Source organism: Pan troglodytes, chromosome 9 (genome assembly GCF_028858775.2).
Source record: "Pan troglodytes isolate AG18354 chromosome 9, NHGRI_mPanTro3-v2.0_pri, whole genome shotgun sequence".
Classification (NCBI taxonomy): Eukaryota; Metazoa; Chordata; class Mammalia; order Primates; family Hominidae; genus Pan; species Pan troglodytes.
The window spans coordinates 8,911,593-8,934,918 of record NC_072407.2 but is presented as its reverse complement, the minus strand read 5'-3'; the positions used below and the strand labels follow the sequence as shown (position 1 = coordinate 8,934,918).

At 36.7% G+C, this 23,326-nt stretch overlaps 2 protein-coding genes across 3 annotated transcripts in view; one reads left to right on the top strand and one right to left on the bottom strand.

The window, feature by feature from the left end:
- MMP26 (matrix metallopeptidase 26) overlaps nucleotides 1–23,326 on the bottom strand; it is a 286,289-nt gene that overhangs the window by 206,411 nt on the left and 56,552 nt on the right. For both annotated transcript variants that reach the window (XM_009459785.5, XM_063783556.1), the window contains exon 2: nucleotides 17,427–17,498. The gene's annotated coding sequence lies outside the window, so the exon portion shown is untranslated. The remainder of the gene's footprint in view (nucleotides 1–17,426; nucleotides 17,499–23,326) is intronic.
- On the top strand, nucleotides 14,825–15,784 carry LOC466349 (olfactory receptor 51F1). Its single transcript, XM_016920247.3, has one exon. The coding sequence runs from the start codon at nucleotides 14,825–14,827 to the stop codon at nucleotides 15,782–15,784; it is 960 nt and encodes a 319-aa protein (XP_016775736.3).

Genomic DNA, 23,326 nt, shown 5'->3' with positions numbered 1-23,326 from the left:
GCATTTCTTACAAGCAACATTGACACCTGTCTATCAAGAAATGAAGTCTATGTTGCCTCCCCTTAAATCTGGATGGGCCTGTGACTCTGGCAAAATTGATGTTTTGTGAAAACATTCAAAATCTTCTCTTTCCGCCATCTTGAAATATGCAACACATTTACAATAGCCCAATTTGATCATTATACTATGTACACATGCATTGAAACATAACATTGTACTCAGTAAATATGTACAATTATTATGTGTCATTTATTAGTAAACATTTTTAAAGAATAATGCTATGTGCCTATGTTAGTTTCCCAGAATTTCCATGACAAATTACCACAAACTTGGTGGCTTAAAACAAATCAAATGTACCATCTCTGTTCTAGAAGCCAGAGTCCAAAATCAAGGTGTCAAGAGCCCACATATTCTCCAAAGAATCTAGCAGAGAATGTTTCCTTGCCTATTCCAGCTGTCATGGCTTCAGATCTTTCTTGGCATGTGGCTACATGATGCTAATCTCAGCTTTTATCTTCACATGGCCTTCTCCTTTTCTGTCTCTTAAAAGGACAATTGTCATTGGATTTAGGACTCACCTGGTTCATCCAGGATGATCTCATCTTGTGATCATTACCATAATTATATCTGCAAAGACCCCTTTTCCAAATAAGGTTATATTCACAGGTACCAAAGATTACAACTTGGGCATAGCTTTTAGAGGTACACCATTCAATTCACTAGAGTATCTTTTAAGGCTAATTCTGATTCCTACAGATTCCTTGTGCACTTGGAACACTCACCTTGGAAACCAGCCACCATGATGTGAAGAAACCCAGCTGTGTCATGGAAAAGCCACATGTATGTGTTCTGATCAGTGCCCCAGCTGAAATGCTAGCCAATAACCATTATTAACTGCCAGATATTGTAAATGAGGAGGCCTTCAGATGACTTCAGTCTCCAGCCTTTGAATTATACTAATTGATCCTGTTCCTGAATGCAGCAAACTATGCTTTACCAAGCCTTGCCTGCACTTCAGAGTTGTGAGCAATAAAATGTCACTATTTTAAACCACTAAATTTGGGGTATTAGTCCATTTTCACATTTCTGATAAAGACATACCTGAGACTGGGCAATTTACAAAAGAAAGAGGTTTAACTGGACTTAAAGTTCCACATGGCTGGGGAAACCTCACAATCATGGTGGAAGACGAGGAGCAAGTCACATCTTACATGGATGGCAGCAGGCAAAGAGAGAATGAGCGCCAACAGAAACAGGTTTCCCCTTATCAAACCATCAGATCTTGTGAGACTTATTCACTACCATGAGAACAGTATGGAAAGACCTGTCCCCATAATTCAATTACCTCCCACAGGATCCCTCCCACAACACATGGAAATTATGGGAGATACAAGATGAGATTTGGGTGGGGACACAGAGCCAAACCACATCATTCCACCCCAGCCCCTCCTAAATCTCACTTCTTCACATTTCAACATCAATCATGCCTTCCCAACAGTCCCACAAAGTCTTAGCTCATTTCAGCATCAACTCAAAAGTCCACAGTCCAAAGTCTCATCCAAGACAAGGCAAGTCCCTTCTGCTTATGAGCCTGTAAAATCGAAAGCAAGTTAGTTTCTTGCTAGGTACAATGGGGGTACAGGCATTGGGTAAATACAGCCATTCCAAATGGGAGAAATTGGCCAAAACAAAGGGGTTACAAGCCCCACACAAATCCGAAATCCAGCAGGGCATTCAAATCTTAAATCTCCAAAATTATCTCCTTTGACTCTATGTCTCCCATCTGGGTCACACTGATGCAAGAGGTGGGTTCCCATGATCTTGGGCATGTCTGCCCCTGTGGCTTCACAAGGTACATCCTCCCACCTGGTTGCTTTCACAGGCTGGTGTTGAGTGCAGCTTTTCCAGGAGCACGGTGCAAGCTACTGGTGGATCTATCATTCTGGGGTCTGGAGGATCGTGTCCCTCTTCTCATAGCTCCACTAGGTGGTGCCCCAGTAGGGGCTCTGTGTGGGGACTTCAACCCCACATTTTCCTTCTGCACTGCCCTAGCAAAGGTTCTCCTTGACAGCCCCACCCCTACAGCCAACTTCTGCCTGGGTATCCAGGCATTTCCATACATCTTCTGAAATCTAGGCAGAGATTCTCAAACCTCAGTTCTTAACTTCTGTGCACTTGCAAGCTCAGCATCACGTGAAAGCTGCCAAGACTTGAGCCTTGCACCCTCTGAAGCCACAGCCACAGCTCTACATTGGCCCCTTTCAGCCATGTCTGGAGCAGCTGGGATGCAGGGCACCAAGTCCCTAGACTGCACACAGCACAGAGACCTTGGGCCTGGCCCAATATACCACTTTTTCCTCCTAAACCTTCAGGCTGTGATGGGAGGGGCCACAAAGGTCTCTGACATGCCCTGGAGACATTTTCCCCGTTGTCTTGGGAATTAACATTTGGCTCCTTCTTACTTATGCAAATTTGTGCAGCTGGCTTGGATTTCTCCTCAGAAAATGAGAATTTCTTTCCTATCCCATTGTCAGGCTGCAAATGTTCGGAACTTTTATGCTTTGTTTCCCTTTTAAAATTGAATGCCTTCAGCAGCACCCAAGTCTCCTCTTGAATGCTTTGCTGCTTAGAAATTTCTTCCTCCAGATACCCTAAATTATCTCTGTTAAGTTCAAAGTTTCACAAATCTCTAGGGTGGGGCAAATTACCACCAGTCTTTTTGCTAAAACATAACAAGAGTCACCTTTGCTCCAATTCCCAACAAGTTCCTCATCTCCATCCAAGACCACCTCAGCCTGGGTTTCATTGTCCATATCATTATCAGCATTTTTGTCAAAGCCATTCAACAAGACTCTAGGGAGTTCTAAACTTTCCCACATTTTCCTGTCTTCTTCTGAGCCCTCAAACTGTTCGAGCCTCTGCCTGTTACCCAGTTCCAAAGTCACTTCCATATTTTTGGGGTATCTTTTCAGCAGTGTCCTGCTCTACTGGTACCAATTTACTGCATTAGTCTATTGTCATGCTGCTGATAAAGACATACCCAAGACTGAGCAATTTACAAAAGAAAGAGGTTTAATTGGACTTACAGTTCCATTTGGCTAGGGAAGCCTCACAATCATGGTGGAAGGCAAGGAAGAGCAAGTTATGTCTTACATGGAAGGCAGCAGGCAAATAGAGAATGAGTTCCAAATAAAAAGGGTTTCCCCTTATCAAACCATCAGCTCTTGGGAGACTTATTCACTACCATGAGAACAGTATGGGAAAGACCTGCCCCCATAATTCAATCACTTCCTACCAGGTCCCTCCCACAACAGGTGGGAATTATGGGAGCTACAAGATGAGATTTGGGTGGGGACACAGAGACAAACCACATCAGGGTGGTATTTTACACAACAATATATAATCAGAATGGTTTTAAAATAATATTAAAATTATAGTTTAATACTTGATTATGCAATTAGTTTTTAAGGCAGGTTTGCTGAGATAAAATTATACATACAATAAGTAACCCTTTTTTGTGTACAGAATTCAAAGTTTCATCAGATTTATGCAGTCGTACAACCATCACCACAATCAAAATAGATAACACTTTCATTAGTCAAAATATTCTCTTATGCCTCTATAAAATAAGCCCTCTTTTCTACCCCCAGCCCCTGGCTGGAGCTGTAAACTCCTATACTTTAATCTTTTCTAGAATTTTATATATATGGAAACATATAGTCTCTGTAGGTAACTTCTTTTGCTTTGCATGATACTTTTGAAATTCAGCCATTTTATTTCATGCATCAAGTTTTATTGCTGAGTATTATTACATAGCATATATAGTTATGTAATTAAATATTTAAATTTGCATATCTACAGATATATATTTACCTATAAAGATTTATTTATAGATACATTAATTTATATATTTATAAATATATGTTTATATATTATATTTTAAAATTACTTTCCCATCTGTGTTGTTTCTAGTTTTATACTACTATGGAGAAATATGTACTTCAGTACTTTGCAAAAAAATATGTTTTCTTTTCTCACAGGTAAATACCTAGGTGAAGTTTCTGGCTCATATGCTAACTGCATGTTTAGATTTATAAGAACCTGCTGAACTGTTTCCAAAGTGACATCTTTCATTTCCACTAGCCATAATGTATGAGTACAGATTTCACTGTATCCTTTTTACATATAACCAATAAAATAATTACATGCAAAAATAAACAAAAATCAATAAGAAAATAGATAATCTTGAGAAAAAAACAGATTAAACTTTTTAACAATTACTTTACAAAAGAAGATATCCATGTGTCCAATACACACAGGAAAATGCATCCAACTTTAAGGAAATGTAAATTAAAAACATAACATAACACCACTACATATATGCCAGAGTGGCTAAAATTGGAGACAATACCAAGTGTTAGTGATGATGCAGATACTAAAATTCTCATGCACTGCTTGTGGGAGGGTTGTTTGCTATATCCTTACAAAAACCTTTTTGGTCATATATGTTAAAACTGCATTCCTTATGAACTAGAAATGTTATTTCTTGATAAACCCCAACAGAAATGTGTTCATGGGCTTACAAAGGGAATATGCAAGAAAGTTTACAATAACAATATTTGTAGTAATTCAAAATTGAAAAATAAAAACAAAATGACCAACAATAGTCAACAAACTGATAAGTTGATGTATTCCCACAAATGGAATTCTATGCAATGATGATAATGAGAAAAACTACTACATACAGCAACATGGATGAATATACAATCACTCATTTCAACATTGAGTAAAAAACTCAAGGAGCAAAAATGTATGTACTGTTTAATTCAATTTATACAAAGTTCAGTTACTGGAAAAAAATACGGTGCTTCAGTAAGGAGGCTGGTTGCCATTGAGGAGGTTTTGACTTGAAGGAGAGATGTCAGTAATGCTCTGTGTCTTAAGCTTGGTGATGGTTAATGGTTCTATTCCGTTTGCTAGGATCCATTAAGCTAAGGAATATGTTGAACAACTTGATAACAATAAATTTGAAAACTTAGATGAAATTTGACATTTTCTTAAAAATAGGACTGAGCTAAACTAATGTAAGGAAGAAAGAAATTCAAACGTTAATTCAAAAAGTTTTCTGAAATGAAATAATTCAGCTTCAGAGGTGTTTGCTAGTGAATTATCCAAAGAATGTAAGGGAAAAATAGAACAATAAAATAAAAAACACTAAGTGTACAAACACTTCTAAAGTGGGTAAGAAAAGAATACTTCCCAACTTATTTTGTGAGTCCACAAAACTTGAAAGGGCATTACAAAACAAGAAAAATTAAAATGAAAATTCTCATTAACTTAGAGGCAAAACTTTCAAACAAAATATTATCAAAAATAACTCAGTAAGAATATTTAAAAATCATGCAACGTATCTTACCACATTAATAAAATAAAGAGAAAAACTACATTATTCTCCATATGAAAAAAGTGATGAATCTAAATTGATATTCACGGTAACTTAGTAAACCAGAAATAGAAAATTTCTCTTCAAAAATCATACTTAATGTTGAAATGTTTAAGTATTCCCTCTGCATTTGGTCAAAGGATAATGATGCCTAACATCACCACTTCTACTTAACTTTGTATCTGAGACCTTAAGAATTGAAATGAGGCAAGAAAAGTAAAATACCTCAGCAGAGTAAAGGAAAAGAAAATAAAACTTAAATTATTCACAGATGACATGACTGTGCATTTACATAATCAGGAAGAACAAGAGGCATAGCACTACATACAATAATTGACATGAATGAATAAATGATTATTAGTAGTTGGTGTTATTAAGCAAGATAACTGGATACAAAAAACAGTATTAAACTATCAATTGTATGTCTATAAATCAATAACAAAAATAAATTTCTAAGATGATATTATTTAAAATAGCATCAGAAATCATGCAACTGGGAATCAAATATGTGAAAGGTTTTGATAGAAAAAACTATTAATCATCAGAAATTGAAGACACATACACATATTTATCATGTTCATGAATTATAAGGTTTAATATTTTAAACAAGTAAGTTCTTTCAAAAATGGCATATATATGTAATCCCATATCAACATTTTAGCAGGTTTTCCTACAGTGGTTATTCTAAAATTTATGTGAAAATGTGAAGTATATAGAATTGCCCAGGCACTGCTGCAAAAGAATAAAGTTGAAGCTTTATTCTTATAATACCAGGCATCAAAGCATATTAGAGGGATAGTGCAGTATTGGTGCAAGGAAAGACACATAGGCAAATGGGACACACCAGGAAATCTAGAAAGAAACCCACATATAGGCATTTGATAGATAGCAAAAGTGATATCACAATGCAATAACAAGAGAATGTTTATTTTAATAACGAATACCAGATCTATTGGATATCCATGTGGAAATCAACGACATGATGAAGTCATGATGAAGGTAAAAGGGCACAACTCAACAGAAAATAGGCAAAAGGCTTGGAGAGGCATTTCTTAAAAGGGAGTATCCAAACAGCCCAAAATATATCAAATGTTGTTTCACCCTAGTCATAAAGAAATTAAAATTAAAACTCCAATGAAGTATCAGTGAACACCCATAAGAAAGGATAAAACAAAAACAGAAATGACACTTATAGAGAAATATGTGAATTGATTTGAACTGCCATGCACTGCCATATACACTGTGGGAGTATATATGGCTATACACGATTTCTGTGGAAAACTTTTTGGCCATATCTACTAAAGCCAAACAAAAACCTACTCAGTCATCCAACAATTCCACTCTCAGGTATATAACCATTGAAAAGCTATGCATATGTTACGCATGTTTTGTAATGCCAAGCACAATAATATTCATAGCAGAATTATTCACAATAGAAAATGGGAGAAACAACAACATCCATCAACAACAGGATGGAAAAGTTAATTAAGGTGAGGTATAGTCATACGCTGGAACATTATAAGGCAATAAAAAGCAAAGAACTATAACTATACACACTCTGCGGAAGAATTCCTCAGACACAATGTTAATATAAATACAGCACTGATCCAATCAGATAACATCCAAAAACAGGCAAAACTAACCTATTTGGATAGAAGTGAGGAGAGTGATCACCTTTGAGGAGAAAGGAATAGTGGCTGAAATATCTTAAAAGGTGGTTTCTTCTGTTAGTAATTTTTCATTTCTTTATCTCGATGGTGGTAACATGGATGTATTCAAATGTGAAAATTCAACCAGTTTGCTTGTAATCTGCATACTGTGATGTATGTATACTTCAATAAAAGAATTACTTACAAATATTTAAGGATAAATTCTTTATTTTACCTTCTATGCCTATGGCTTTCAGAAATGACCTAGGTATACAACTGTCTACTTGGGAAAATATTTTAAAATCTTCAGACAAATCTGTGTTTGAATTTTACCTCTGATACTCATTATCTATATAAAGTTTAACAGGGTCCTTAACCTTTATGATTCTTAACTTCTAGACATATGAAGTTAAAACATCATTTTTACTTACAGTAGCTAGAGGGGACCAAATCTCATGGCACATAGGTGCTCAGTAAATGAGGTTACTATGCCTAATCTTCATTTCATGTCCGAGGAAACTGAGATTCAGGGAGGTTAATCAAATTTTGCAAAGAATTACAAGTAGCTATTGGAAAAATCAGGAAGAAGAGAACCTAGAATTCTGTCCTAATACCCTTGTATTTTAAGAATTTTCAATCTTTATATCACAAGTCCCATTGTCCAAGGGTAATTCAACTGGTGTGTGGTAAGCATAGTATACATATTTTTTAAGTTTAACTCCTCAACATCACTAATTGTATTAGGCTGTTTTCACACTGCTATAAAGAACCACCTGAGACTAGGTAATTTATAAAGAAAAGAGATTTAGTGAACTCACAGTTCCACAGGATTAACAGGAAGTATGACTGGGAAGACTCGGGAAACTTACATTCATGGTAGAAGGCAAAGAGGAAACAAGCAGGTCTTACCACGGTGCAGCAGGAGAGAAAGATAGCAAAGGGGGAAATGCCACACACTTTCAAACAACCAGATATCATGAGAACTCACTTATTATCATGAGAACACAACAAGAAATCTGTCCCCATGATTCAATCACCTCCCACCAGGCCCCTCCCTTGACACTTTGGAGATTACAATTTGAAATGAGATTTAGGTAGGGGGCACAGAGCCAAACCATATCACTAATCATCAGAGAAGTACAAATTAAAGCCACAATGAGATATAATCTTGAACCAGTCAGAAATGCTATTATTAAAAAGTCAAAAAATAACACATGTTGGGGAGGATTCAGAGAAAAGAAAATGCTTATACAGTCTTGGTGGGAATACAAGTACAATCTCTATGGAAAACGGTATGAAGGTTTCTTAAAGAACTAAACATAGAACTGTTATTTGATCCAGTAATCTCACTACTGGGCATCTACTCAAAGGAGAAGAAATTAGTATATAAAAAAGATACCATCACTCACATGTTTATCACAACACTATTCACAATTACAAAGATATGAATCAACCTGGGTGTCCATCAAAGAATGACTAGATTAAGAAAATGTGGCATATGTGCACAATGGAATACTACTTGGTCACAAAAAAGAACAAAACTCTGTGTTTTGAAGCAAAACGGATGAAACTGGAGGCCATGATCTTAAGAGAAGCAACTCAGAAATAAAGTCAAGTACTGGGTGTTCTCAGTTATAAATGAGAGCTAAACAATGTTTACACATGGACATGGACTGTGGAATGATAGACACTGGAGACTTGGAAGGGTAGGGGAGTGAAATGAGCATGAATAATAATAAATTACTTAATAAGTATAATGTACATTATTCACATAATGGTTACATTCAAAACCCAGACTTCACCACTATACAATATATGCATGTAACAAAACCATACTTGTACCCCTTAAATTTATACAGAATAAAGGCCTCGCTCCTTCTCTCTCTCTCTCTTTCTCTCTCTCTCTCTCTCACTCACTTCCTCTCTTTCCATGTACTCTCTGCACTCGCTTGACTACCCTTCACTTTCAGCCATGAGTGGAAGCAACATGAGGCCCTCAGCAGAAGCTGAGCTGATGCTGACACCATGCTTTCTGTACAGCCTGCAGAACCGTGAGCCAAATAAACCTCTGTTTCTTTACAAATTACCCAGCCTCAGGTATTCTTTTACAGGAACACAAAACAGGCTAAAACATAGATCATCAGCTGGGTTGCAGTTACATATGATATATCATTGAGCAGTCAAATCAATGTGCAGAAGTCACAAGCATTCTGATACATCAACAACTGGCAAGAAGAGAGCCAAATAATGAATGAACTCCCATTCACAATTGCTACAAATAGAATAAAATATCTAGGAATACAATTAATAAGGGAAGTGAAAGACCTCTTCGAGGAGAACTACAAACCATGGCTCAAGGAAACCAGAGAGGACACAAACAAATGGAAAAATATTCCATGTTCATGGATAGGAAGAATCAATATCATGAAAATGGCCACACTATCCAAAGTAATTTATAGATTCAATGCTATTCCCAATAAATTACCACTGACATTCTTCACAGAATTAGAAAAACTATTTTAAAATTAATATGGAACCAGAAAAGAGCCTGTATAGCCAAGACAATCCTAAGAAAAAGAACAAAGCTGTAGGTATCATACTATAGGACTTCAAACTTTACTATAAGGCTGCAATAACCAAAACAGCATGGTACTGGTACAAAAACAGACACATAGACCAATGGAACAGAATAGAGAACTCAGAAATAAGATCACATATCTACAACCATGTGATCTTCAACAATCCTGACAAAAATAAGCAATGGGAAAAGGAACCCCTATTTAATAAATGGTGTTGGGAGAACTAGCTATCCATTTGCAAAAAATTGAAACTGGACCCCTTCCTCACATCTTACACAAAAATTAACTCATGATGGATTAAAGACTTAAATGTAAAATCCAAAACTATAAAAACCCTAGAAGAAAATCTAGGCAATACCATTCAGGACATAGGCACAGGAAAAGATTTCATGATGAAATTGCCAAAAGCAATTGCAACAAAGGAAAAATTGACAAACAGGATCTAATTAAACTAAAGAGCTTCTGCACAGCAAAAGAAACTATCATCAGAGTGAACAGGCAACCTACAGAGTGGGAGAAAAAATTTTGCCATCTATTCATCCAACAAAGGCCTAATATCCAGAATCTACAAGGAACTCAAACAAATTCACAAGACAAAAACAAGCAACCCCATTAAAAAGTGGGCAAAGGGCATAAACAGACACTTCTCAAAAGAAGACATTCATGCAGCCAACAAACATATGAAAAACAGCTCAATATCACTGATCACTAGAGAAATGCAAATCAAAGCCACAAGGAGATACCATCTCACACCAGTCAGAATGGCCATTATTAAAAAGTCAAGAAACAGAAGCTGGTGAGGTCGTGGAGAAATAGGAATGCTTTTACATTGTTGGTCAGAATGTCAATTAGTTCAACCATTTTGGAAGATGGTGTGGCGATTCCTCAACCAGAAATACCATTTGACCCAGCAATCCCATTACTGGGTATATACTCAAAGGAATAGAAATTATTCTGTTACAAAGAAACATGTACATGTATGTTCATTGCAGCATTGTTCGCAATAGTAAGGACATGGAGTTAACTCAAATGCCCACTAATGATAGACTGGATAAAGAAAATGTGGTACATATAAACCATGGAGTACTACGCAGTTATAAAAAGGAATGAGATCATGTTCTTTTCAGGGACATGGATGAGGCTGGAAGACATTATCCTCAGCAAACTAATGCAGGAACAGAAAACCAAACACTGCATGTTCTCACTTATAAGTGGGAGCTGAACAATGAGATCACATGGACACAGAAAGGAGAACAACACACACTGGGGCCCGTCAGGGGGTGAGGTGGGGGCAAAGGGAGAGTATTAGGAAAAATAGCTAATGCATTCTGGGCTTAATACCTAGGTGATGGGTGGATAGTCGCAGCAAACCACCATGGCACATGTTTACCTGTGTAACAAACGTGCACATCCTGCACATGTACTCCAGAACTAAAAATTAAAATTAAAATTCAAAACCAATTAGCAAAAAAAAAAAAAAAAAACAAAAAACCCCACAAACACTACACCTCTGAATTCCTGTAAGTCAGGAGTCTGAATACAGCTTTGCTGAGTTTTCTCCAAAGGCTGTGTCTCATTTGAAGCCTTATTGTGGAAGGCTATCCTTCCAAGCTTATGAAGTGTTGCTAGATTCTATTAGTTCCTTGTGGCCTGTTGAGTTGAGGGACTCAGTTTCCTGCTACATGTTGGCTAGGAGGCCATGTTCAGTTCTTGGCTGGTTGTTAGCTGGAGTCCACTCTTAGTCTTTTGCCACATAGGTTTGCCAAACATGGAACCTTGATTCACCAAAGACAGATCTTATATGACATATATGTGATGATATCCTGTCAACTTTGCCATATTCTATTGGTTAGAAGTTAGTCAGAGGTACTACCCACACTCAACAGCAGAGGATAAACATGGGCTGAGTCCAAGAAGGTAGGAGTACTGAGGGACTATTTTATTATTTTACAATCTGACCGTCACAGATATTTGGGTGAAAACTCTAGATAGTTAGCTCTTTAAGACAACAGAGGTGAAACTTTTAATTATTTATTTCTGACTTATAAAATGATTTGATTATAGTTCATTTTTGTCGTGGAAGTATTAGTCAAAACAGTTGATGGGAATGCTGGGTAGAGATATAGTGCTTCAGTTGAACCCATCACACTTTCAGCCATTAAAATTACTTGAACAGGAATGCACAGGAGTAATAGCAAAGTAGAAATCAAAGAAAAATACCTGAGTGAGGAACAAATTACTGGTATTATTGATACCTAAACAAAAACAAGACTGTCTCCACAAATGTGCAGCTTCTCTATAAAGGAGAAACAAAAGGCTTGAATGTGAGACTTTTCTTATGAACCTAGAATTAGTAGACTGTAAAGTGTCTGCATCCATTAGTCAACTGCCTACACTGACAAAAATGAAAAAACTCTCTCAATAATCAGGTGCTTGAAAGTATTAATGCAAGAAAACAGCAGGGAACAGAGTAAGAATACATGCACATGAGAACATCATTCATTCATGGTAACCCTAGCTACTAGCAAAACAGGGCCAAATTAATATATCAGGAGCTGACACATTTACTGGGGGAAAACTCAGTGTTTGAAAAAGAATGGATTTGAGAATGGACATCTATCATTCTCCCTATGGTTCAATGTGGAAATGTATGCATAGGAGCCTAGAGACTGGGTGTAAAGTTTTCCCTCTTTATTGTGACCATAATGATCCCAGTGAACAGTGGTTTCTTTTCCTATCTTGCCAGTACACTTATAATCCAGAGACAATGATGTACATCTCTCTATTCCCCAATGCTATGAACAGTGTGTAAATTTTCTATTTATATGTATAATTTGGTTTATTTTCCTTTGCATTTAATGTCCCTGTGGACCACAGGTTACTTGGATTAGTAACTAAAACCCTCTGGGATTACACACTCCTGCCCTCTAATTTTTATAGATAGGGAGAGAGGGTGGTTTCTTTTTTTCTCTGTCTTTGGCTGCAGAGAGACATAAATCATACAAATAATCTCACAGCTCAATTCTACCTTACTATAAAGTCCATGGCTCCAGAACAGTAGTCTATTCTTCCTCATCTAGCAAAGACAGAGAAGGTGCCTTTTTCCACGTAAACCTGGTAAGAAGGTAGATAGATATATTTATCGTGTTGACTTTTACTTTGTTACCTATTCACAAATAGTCATATGGGTTTATAGAAAAGTCAGATATCATGAGGGTTTGCCCTGTCCTCATCGATCCACATAACATGTAGATATACAACCTCTAATAATTCATACTTAAATATTTTCATAATGTTTCTCAGATTGAATTGAAAATCAGACAACTGGAGATTTAAAAGAAACCACAGGATACTAGCATAAAGGGAACAGTAACTTGTATCCTTGCTACAGAATATTTACTGTCATGAATTTGACACATCTAATTTTTTAAAGACTTGATTGAAAAATACTAACATTATACTCATGAATACTGCTATTATTTAATTTAATTCTCCCCAGAATTGATTTGAACAATATAAATATATTAATTGACAAAATTATTCTTGGAATTTTACTTGAAAGAGGCGATATAGCATTTCTGTTTACTGAGCCAATTGCCCTTCTCATTCGCTGTCTCCTGAAAATGTCTACTGTATCCGGAAGCCAGCAGCCATCACTTTACACTTTTGAACAGCAGTAAATTACCCCCAAATACTTCACAGAGAAAAAGGTAACAATTTCCTTATATAACTCTCCACAAACTTACATATTTGACACTTACTAGTGTCAGTGCAAATGATGGTCCTCATTTTTTTGAAGGTTACTCATGCTCTACACTTAATCACCCACTACTTTCTTAAGGACTTTTATAGATCAATAAATCCTTCACATTCTATATTTTAAATTTCTCATATCTGCTACATTTTTAACCTCCGTTTATAAACATATCAATTTCTCTAATTCTGTCCCATCTTGCAAAAATTCTCCATCTACCTGATACCCCTTCTTTAGACATGGCCTACTTCTCCCCTTGCCTTCACTGCCAAGTTTCTTAAAATAAACCGTACCTCCACTGCTAATACTTTCATCATTACCACACTGTAGCAAGTTCTCAATTTTCCACTGTTTTTTCTGGGGTCACTAATGGCTCTCAGCTGCATTTGAATTTTTTAATCCTTACTAGGCTTCACAGTGCAAGCAATTCGACACAGCTGCTCATGTAACATCCGGTCTTCACACCATGTTTTATTTTTTTCTTCTTTTTTAGATGGAGTCTCTCACTGCCACCAGGCTGGAGTGCGGTGGCGCAATCTTGGCTCACTGCAACCTCTGCCTCCTGGGTTCAAGCGATTCTCCTGCCTCAGCCTCCCAAGTAGCTGGGACTACAGACACACGCCACCACGCCCAGCTAATTTTTGTATTTTTAGTAGAGACGGGGTTTCACCATGTTGGCCAGGATGATCTTGATCTCTTGACCTCGTGATCCGCCCACCTCTGCCTCCAAAGTGCTGGGATTACAGGCATGAGCCACCGTGTCCAGCCTCTTTTGGTTTTCATAGTCCCCATAAAACCAGTCTCATCTTGCTTTAGTGTATATAGTGCATTCCAATCTTCTGGAGAGTTCTGTCCTCATTGTTTTTCTCTTATAATTCTAGTCTCTGAAGTTGTTTACCTATAGTGTTGGATGAAAACGATAAATATACATTGATAACTCCCAAACCTATATTCCTGGCAATTATCTGGAGATCTGTGTCTGCAGACTCACACCCTTATGGTCACTGAAGAACCATGGATATTTTTAAGTGGCTATTATTCATTGTACTCACAAAATATTCAAAATTGAGGATACTTATTTTTTCTCAGCTAAGTCTTTATTCAAATAATCTTACAATATGATGCAGCTTAATATTCTGTAAATGGACACTATCATGAAAATGTATAAAATCATATGGACATATTTCCCTTGAATTTTATGGTACAAAAACATATTTTTGTGAACTATTTCTGATTATGAGTGGTAGAGGAACATTATAATTTAATTTAAAGGTTTCTCAATGATGCAGATCTTATCTATGACCTTGGATAACTCTACTAACTAAAAGAAAATGTATCTAAATATTTTACATAACACTTAATGTATCACTTCTATAGGATGGAAGCATTGTGAGGACAAATGCTGCAAAACCAGGACACCATGGAAATCCTAAGCAACTCAACATCTAAATTTCCAACCTTCTTGTTGACCGGCATTCCTGGCCTAGAGTCGGCCCATGTCTGGATCTCCATTCCTTTCTGTTGTTTTTATGCCATTGCCCTCTCTGGGAACAGTGTGATCCTGTTTGTCATCATTACCCAGCAGAGTCTCCATGAACCCATGTATTATTTCCTCTCCATGCTATCAGCCACTGATCTGGGCTTGACTGTTTCTTCATTGTCAACAACATTAGGTATCCTCTGGTTTGAGGCACGTGAAATCAGTCTATATAGCTGCATTGTCCAGATGTTTTTTCTTCATGGATTCACTTTTATGGAATCTGGAGTGCTGGTGGCTACAGCCTTTGACTGTTATGTGGCCATCTGTGATCCTCTGAGGTACACTACCATTCTCACTAATTCCAGAATCATTCAAATGGGTCTTCTGATGATTACACGTGCTATAGTACTAATATTACCACTACTTTTGCTCCTTAAGCCTCTCTATTTCTGTAGAATGAATGCCCTTTCTCACTCCTATTGTTACCATCCAGATGTGATTCAATTAGCATGTTCAGACATTCGGGCAAATAGCATCTGTGGATTAATTGATCTCATCCTGACCACTGGAATAGATACACCATGCATTGTCCTGTCATATATCTTAATTATTCACTCTGTCCTCAGAATTGCGTCCCCTGAAGAATGGCACAAGGTCTTCAGCACCTGTGTCTCCCACGTGGGAGCAGTTGCTTTCTTCTACATCCACATGCTGAGCCTGTCCTTGGTGTATCGCTATGGTCGGTCAGCCCCCAGAGTAGTCCATTCAGTGATGGCTAATGTATACCTGCTTTTACCCCCTGTGCTCAACCCCATCATCTACAGTGTAAAAACAAAACAAATCCGCAAGGCTATGCTCAGTCTGCTGCTTACAAAATGAACAGACATAGTTTTATTTGATACAAACCTGGCATGAATGACTTGCACTGTAGAAAAGCGAACTTGCTCTCTTACTGCCTATTGCATGTGGGTTTTTAAAATATTTTTCATTCACCAAACAAATAGTAAATATGTTGTATATTTGGTCATAAAATATAAGTATGATATATCACCCAAGACATTTGTAGTGGAATTAGGAAAATAACAATAATGAAATGATAAATAATACTCCTGGCAATTAACATGTATTGACTCTTTGTTTCAGGCTAGGTGTTCTACTAACTGCTTTTAAGACATATTCCATTTATTCTTCCAAAACAGCGAAATGAAATATATATTACTATTAGTGATATATTACAGATGATGAAACAGATTTATAGACATTTAGGCCCCCAAAGGCCATATGGATAACATGAGGCACAGTTGAGATTTGAACCCAGGTGTTCTGTATCTCAAATGCTATGCTCTTCATCACTGTATTACATACTCTGTGAAAGTCATGTAGCAGAAATGTTTTAAGATCAAAAGTAAGACCTGGATCTCCATGGTTCCATCCTTTGCCTTAAAAAGTTGTAGTAACCTTCTTAGAATATACTCTAGCTGTTTTCTTCATGGGTAATTCATAATACAAAAGGTAGGAATAGATATGTCATGGCATGTGAGTCACTATCCAGTGTTGGACAGTCCAAAGAAAAGCTTTAGGGGTGAGGCACACTTTCTAATTTATCACAGGGAATGGGAACTTGAGAGAACTAGAAAAGAATGTAAAGTAAATTACAAGGAAGTTTGGGGCAGATGTTCTGGACCTTTTTCTGCATTGTGGTCCCTTAGAAAGCTAATGAAATTTATGGACCTTTCCCCATAGATAAACATACTCACATTATTTTCCATAATTTTCACAGTTTTCACAAATGCCATTAAAGACCTATGTGACTCCTTAACCAGCTAAAGAACCAAGGTAAAGAATTCATAGTTCTTACCTATACACAGTTTTACAGAGACAGACACAAAATGTTTGGTTTCTGAAAACGAACTTATGGTAACTCTTTGGATTTAAGAGACAGACAGAAGCTTAAAAATGTCAATTGCATATAATGGCAGGATAAAATCAGAGGGAAATGGAGATGGAAACCTAAAGGCAGTCACATCAATTTTATTGCCATTGGAAAAATAGTGATAGATGGAAGAAATGTACCAGGTACCCCACAAATACTGAGGGCAGCAGTGTGCTGGAGAGAGCACACACCAGCTTGCAAGAGCCTATTTTTGCATATCTTTCTAACTATGCATTATATGATGTCATATTAGTAGCTTGAAATCACTGATAATGATAATTTTTATACCATGTGAACTGGTAAAAAAATTTTTAAATATTTATATAATAGCATTGTTCAATTTAATTTAATAGCATTGAGAACTTTTTCTGTTTTTAAATATTCAGTTTATCGGCACGCAGTGACTGCAGGTATATTTTATGTTTGACCTCGTGGGAAACAACAAAAAAATAAAAGATCAATAAAAAATATTACTGTGCACTCACGAAGGTTAAAATCTTGTGTGTGTAAAACATCAACATGAACAAAAAATCATGAAATAATGGACTTATTGGGGTGATAATTCATAATATAAAAGTAAAATTTTACCCTTTATGTTGACTTCTGAGTTGAAAGAGTATCCAAAAGTGCATGCTGGATAGGACGATTTTGTAAGAAACTCTGTGGAAAAATGGAAGAAATATTATATGACAATTTTACTATTCATGGAAGAATTATCTTCTGAGTTTTAAGGTCTGTCTGTACATAGGCATGAAAATTATGAAACACAAACCCTTTTTTCTTCTATTTTCTCTCTTCTTCAGCTTTCCCCAGGTGAACATAGATTATAAAATTTGTGTTAGTAGCTTTAAAAACACCTTTTGATAAAACAATGCCATTATGTAAATGAATTTGTTTATCGATTTAGTTTACAAATTTGGCTACACTTTCTGACTTTTATATGTGAGAGTCTTTTTCTTGAGTAATTCTACATGCCTGCTAGCTGCTGGAACATCAGAAAGATAGATGTGGTAAAAGAATGTAATATATACTAACATTATCACAATAAGCACTCATTGCAATATTCCGAACCGATAGCACAGCCACCAGCAGAAAATTTTTAAATTGTCAGAGTCACTGCAAAAATGAATGTCATAGAGAATGAGAGAGAGAAACCATGGGAGGAAAGAAAAAAGGGAGAGAGAAAAAGGATGAAAAAAGGAAGGAAGGAAGGGAGGGAGGGAGGGAGGGAGGGAAAGGAAAGTGGGAGAGAAATTAAGGATGTAACTTAAATAAGTTTCCAAACAGCCCACTTGTTACACCAAGCAAGGATACCCATTTACTGATGTGAGTTAATTAAATCACTTTTTATTGTAGCAACAGAAAATCTATAGCCAGAAAGAATGAACTTATTTAAGACTATTTCTATCTAATTGTTAGAGTCAAAGAACTCCTCAAATACTGTACTCAACCCAAGCAGGTCTGTGATGTGACATCTGTATCCGGGGAAAATGTAGTACCATGAAACACTGAGTAGAAGCACCTGGGTGAGTGACCCATGAAGACACTGATTATGCAAAAGTCCTTATAATCCTTGGGCTTGCAGAGGTGGCCCACATTTCTCTGGTAAGAACAATCATTTCCACCACTTCGCATAATTTTATCTCCTGGAGCTCTCTCCATCTCTTGTTCTCACCACCAGAATGAACACTGGCATTAAATTCCAGCATAAATCTGTTGGGAATGTGCTGGGCCTAGTAAGATAAGAAACAGACTATAACCCAAAGAATAGCAAAAATTAGCAAGCATTTTATGGCAAGAATCCATGAAATGCCCTCTGGATTGAATAGTGAGAATGGTTGATCAAGGAGGTCTGAATAGAAGACCATATTAGCAAGAATGCATCAATGTAGGGACATTTATTTGGAATACGAATTTTAACACCTTAACAAGAACACCAAGGAATGTAGCTAATTTACTACTGAGTGACAATTAGCTAGAAAAAGTGTTGGACAATATTCAGCATATTGGAAAAATGATTGTGCTGCCCTAGTAGATGGAAAAGGAAAGAATTTAGAGGCTGACGAAAGTATGCATGCTGGAATAGATAGACTGTGTAAAGATGGAAGACTCACCATACATTTTCCATAAAAGTGCACAGAGGACACATCGTTCAGAAGCCACTGGAAATTAGCTGTGAAAATGATACCAGCATCTCTAAGAAGCTGAGTGGTAGCTCTTTTCCACTAATCACAGAGGCCAGCAGTAGCTGCAGTCAGCAAGCCAGGCTACCCACGCATATGAGGAGGCCTTGACATAATAGAAGCCAGGTTGCAGTAGGTAACCACCAAAAGCCAGAGCTACGATTATCACAGGAACCAACAAGATCTGAAGGGTAGACAAGAGGGCTTAAGAAGCAAGTTGGTGTGCACATGGATAATAGAGCATAAACTCCCTGTTTCCAAACAGACAAGCAGCCAACAAGGGGCTAGGTAACATTTACTACAAAAAGAAGGCAAGAATAGAGGAGCAGGACCTGTCAGTCTTTGATGTAGGCTTGACCTTGAGTTAAAGAGAGAAGGAAGGAAGGAAGTTTGGGTAGAAAGAAGCATCCTAGAATGTGGTGCAGTTCTGAACAGATTTAGTCAATGTCATTGGATATCCTCTAATCAAAACACCTGTCAGCAGAGTTCTATACCTTCTAGAAATGGACCTTCCTCAGTTTCTCTGCCATGGTCAGTGATTGCCTAGAAACAGCTCCTGGGCAATGTGGCTTACATAGAATATGACGATGAACTAGGGCTGTTAGTGCCCATGCTCCGACATATGAAGAGAATATTTAATAACCATCACATTTGTTGAATTAAGAGGAAAATAGGGAAGGAGTTACAAGAAGAAGCCAAGCAACCAAATCTTGAGACAAAGAGAAGCCAGAGCAGCTGTGGGTTGCTCAACAGATGTTTGAATGTCCTCATGTGTCTCCCTTGAAGTTTCAAATACTCAGGAAATGGGGTTTCAGCATAAAGGATATATGAAAATGTTAGTATTCTTTGTGTGTGTGTGTGTGTGTGTGTGTGTGTGTGTGTGTGTGTGCGTGTGATGGAGTCTCGCTCTTTCGCCCAGGCTGGGGTGCAGTGGCGCGATCTCGGCTCACTGCAAGCTCCGCCTCCCGGGTTCACACCATTCTCCTGCCTCAGCCTCCGGAGTAGCTGGGACTACAGGTGCCCGCCACCGCGCCCAGCTAGTTTTTTGTATTTTTAGTAGAGACGGGGTTTCACCGTGTTAGCCAAGATGGTCTCAATCTCCTGACCTCGTGATCCGCCCGCCTCGGCCTCCCAAAGTGCTGGGATTACAGGCGTGAACCACCGCGCCCGGCCCAGTATTCTTTGTACAGATTTTTTGTAGCTCAGAAATTATTTTGAAATATAATGTTAAAAATCATCCTAAGAGAGCATCTCTTCAGCCCTGCTTGGGTCGCGTACCTAACTGTCTAGTATTAACCAATCAAGTCATGTGCACAGGCCCAGTATATTGGGCCCATCTCTATTCTGGGGACACTTATCAGAAAAAGGGAAATATTTTTTGCCAAAGAACTAGCCAATACCACTCATACACCTCTCTTTATCCAACAAAGTGCACTAAGAACATTTAATTAATGACATATTCTAAAGCAATGGTCATTATCCTGGGGATTAAACTGAATAAGCAAAAAAAATTGTCAACTTTAAAATTTCCCTTTTAGCAAAACTGCTTAAGGCAAAAGTACTAAGGATTACAAAATCATGATTAGATGAATAACAAAACAGTTACATAAAATTATGGAGTAAACAAATTTATTAACCTGCCACATCTTACCTGCAGGTCAACAGAGACAGAATGAGACATTTTGAAGAAAAGATTAAAAAGTAATAAACATTAAAATCTTACTTTATTAGGCAGAGGCACAATAAAATATCCCTTCTGTGTAATTTACATGCTTTATAAAATTCTCCTGTTTATTGCATTATAAAATTACTTATTCTGACAACTTTAGGAATCCAATTTTTATTTTAGGAATCAAATTTAATACTACTTTAATATTAATAACAAATAGTGCTACATACTATTAAACTTTAAGATAACTAATAATTATTAATCTGTGACAATTTAGGAGAATTTAAAAATGTGCAAAATCATCTACAAAAAATCTACAGCAACTTGTCTGTGTTTCCTTACTCATTGCTGTTTTGTTAAACAGAAAAGAAACCCATTAGCCAAAACTAAGTTCCACATAATTATGCATTTATTTGTTCATTCTTTATAGTATTTATCAACACTATAACATATGAAAATAAATACAGCATGCTGTTGAAGGGCATATACTCTCATGAAGTATTTCTAGCCATGTCTTCCTGCCAAAATTATCCACATGCCCTTCAGTACCCCAAATTCAGCAAGTCCAAAACCAAATTAATTAGTTTCTTTTATTAGTAATCTGACTCTGTTTTGATGAGTGAAATTATTCCTGATCACGAAAGGTGTAAAGTAATTAAAGCAATATTCTTTCATTGAAGAAACCTGACTATGCCTTCCTCAGACTTCTGGCAACATGACTTTCCGTTTTAATTTCTATTTGATCAAAACCGAAAACTGAACATTTCTGATCTCCCTTTGTGATGCCACCCTTTGTTCAGCCAACCAAGCCTGATTGGTCAGTGTCTCCTTTGGCCTTTCTGTCTATTTTCACCATTCAAACTGGTAACGTTTAACATAAATACGGCTTCTTTGATGCAGACTTTATATCATTTCTCACTGCCTGCTTCACCATTCTGTGTCTTCAGAATCTCTCTCAAGGCACATTCTATCAAGTACTCTCCTTATTCTAACTTATCTTCGACACAGATGTAAGATTAATCTTATAATGGAATTATAATATTGTTTAATATAGGCTTCATTATTTTCTCTTGCTCCCAAATTGTAAATACATTTCACCTGCCAAGAAGATACTAAATCCCAATCCTGCGTACTTTTCTTTAAAATTTTCAGGGATTGTACCACCACTCTATTTTGCTGAAAAAGAAACTGATATCCATTGCTCTGTCTTTTCTTTGAGCTACAGTTATTAGCAGACCAGCTTTCAGGTTTCCTGGTTATATAACACACAAGGTTCTTGGAACTTTACTCTCGGCAAAGAAAACACATGAACTATTTGCCTCCCATTCTAGTGAGTCTCCTTTTTCTCTGTTTTTCCACTTTTCTAAAAGTGTATAACAAAGCAACAAGTACAACGATTTTTATATAAGTTCTACTGAACAAACTTGCTAGATTAACCCGACATTTCACTTCCTCTGAAAATATACTACCTGACGATAGCTGCCAGTTGAATAATTACAGCTTATTTTCTAAATAGCATGTTCTCACTGGTCCCAATAAGTAATCTATAGGCTGTCAGTACTTTCATCTTGACTATCTTGATTATTATAACATAATTTGTATTAAAGACCTGGTTCTTGCAAAGATGATATGGAATTTCAGTTTGCAAAACTATATTAAGAGGCCCTAACTCTACATCAAAATATTGTGAATAAAGTACATCTATAAGTTGGAAACTTAAATAAAATGTTCAATGTATGTTAAAATTATTTTTCTGACTCCTATATGTAATTAACCTTATTCAAAAGCAAACCTAAACATTAACTAAAACAAATTTGGATAAAATGACTTCTATTGTGTTTGTTCATATAATTCTCTTTTCTATACTATGAAACGGATCTTCAAGAGAGGTGAATAAATTAATTTAGTAATATTACTGACCACTGATTTTGTGTCAAGCACGGTATTCATCAGTACTTATCAAGTAAATATTGGTTTGCTTTAGCTTGAACAGCTAAGATTAAATAATATAATGTACCTGACTGGAAAACAATAAAACAATAATCACTGTACAGATAATCAATATAATCCTTGAGGAAAAGCCAGGTCTTTTTTTTTTTCCTGGTAGTTGCTTCCACTTGAGTTCCCAACCTGCTAAAACTTCTTTCCTCTGTTCAACAGTCAGTTCCCATGGAGCCCTTGACTTGATCATTCTATATTGCAGCTTGCTTCCAAATTGTAGAAATCCATTTGTTTATTCTAACAGATATTTAAAATATATGTACTATGGAACTGGCATTATGCTATTACCTGGAGATACTTCCAAATCATCTGGCAACCAAATTACTTTACACAAAAATCTATATAACACATTATTTACAAGAAACATATAGCAGAACAAAAACCAAGAAAAAATACTAGACTCTCATCTTAAATGCACTATCCATCTCCAGAGAAATGATTCAATTTCATTTTTAATTGAAATGTGTAAGCACAAACTTCCTGGGTCAATACGTTTATTTTCCCTGATGTGATTTTTCTCCACTTAAGCATCCAAATTTCCTGATGCTAGCTAACTGACCCAACGGGATAAGAAGTGCAGTGTAACATAATGGTGCAAAAATCCCACAGAGGCACACTTATCCCAGCTGAGTAAA

Bases quoted from the DNA above. Each gene is read 5' to 3' on its own strand.
- LOC466349 (XM_016920247.3), top strand. From the start codon at position 14,825: ATGCTGCAAAACCAGGACACCATGGAAATCCTAAGCAACTCAACATCT.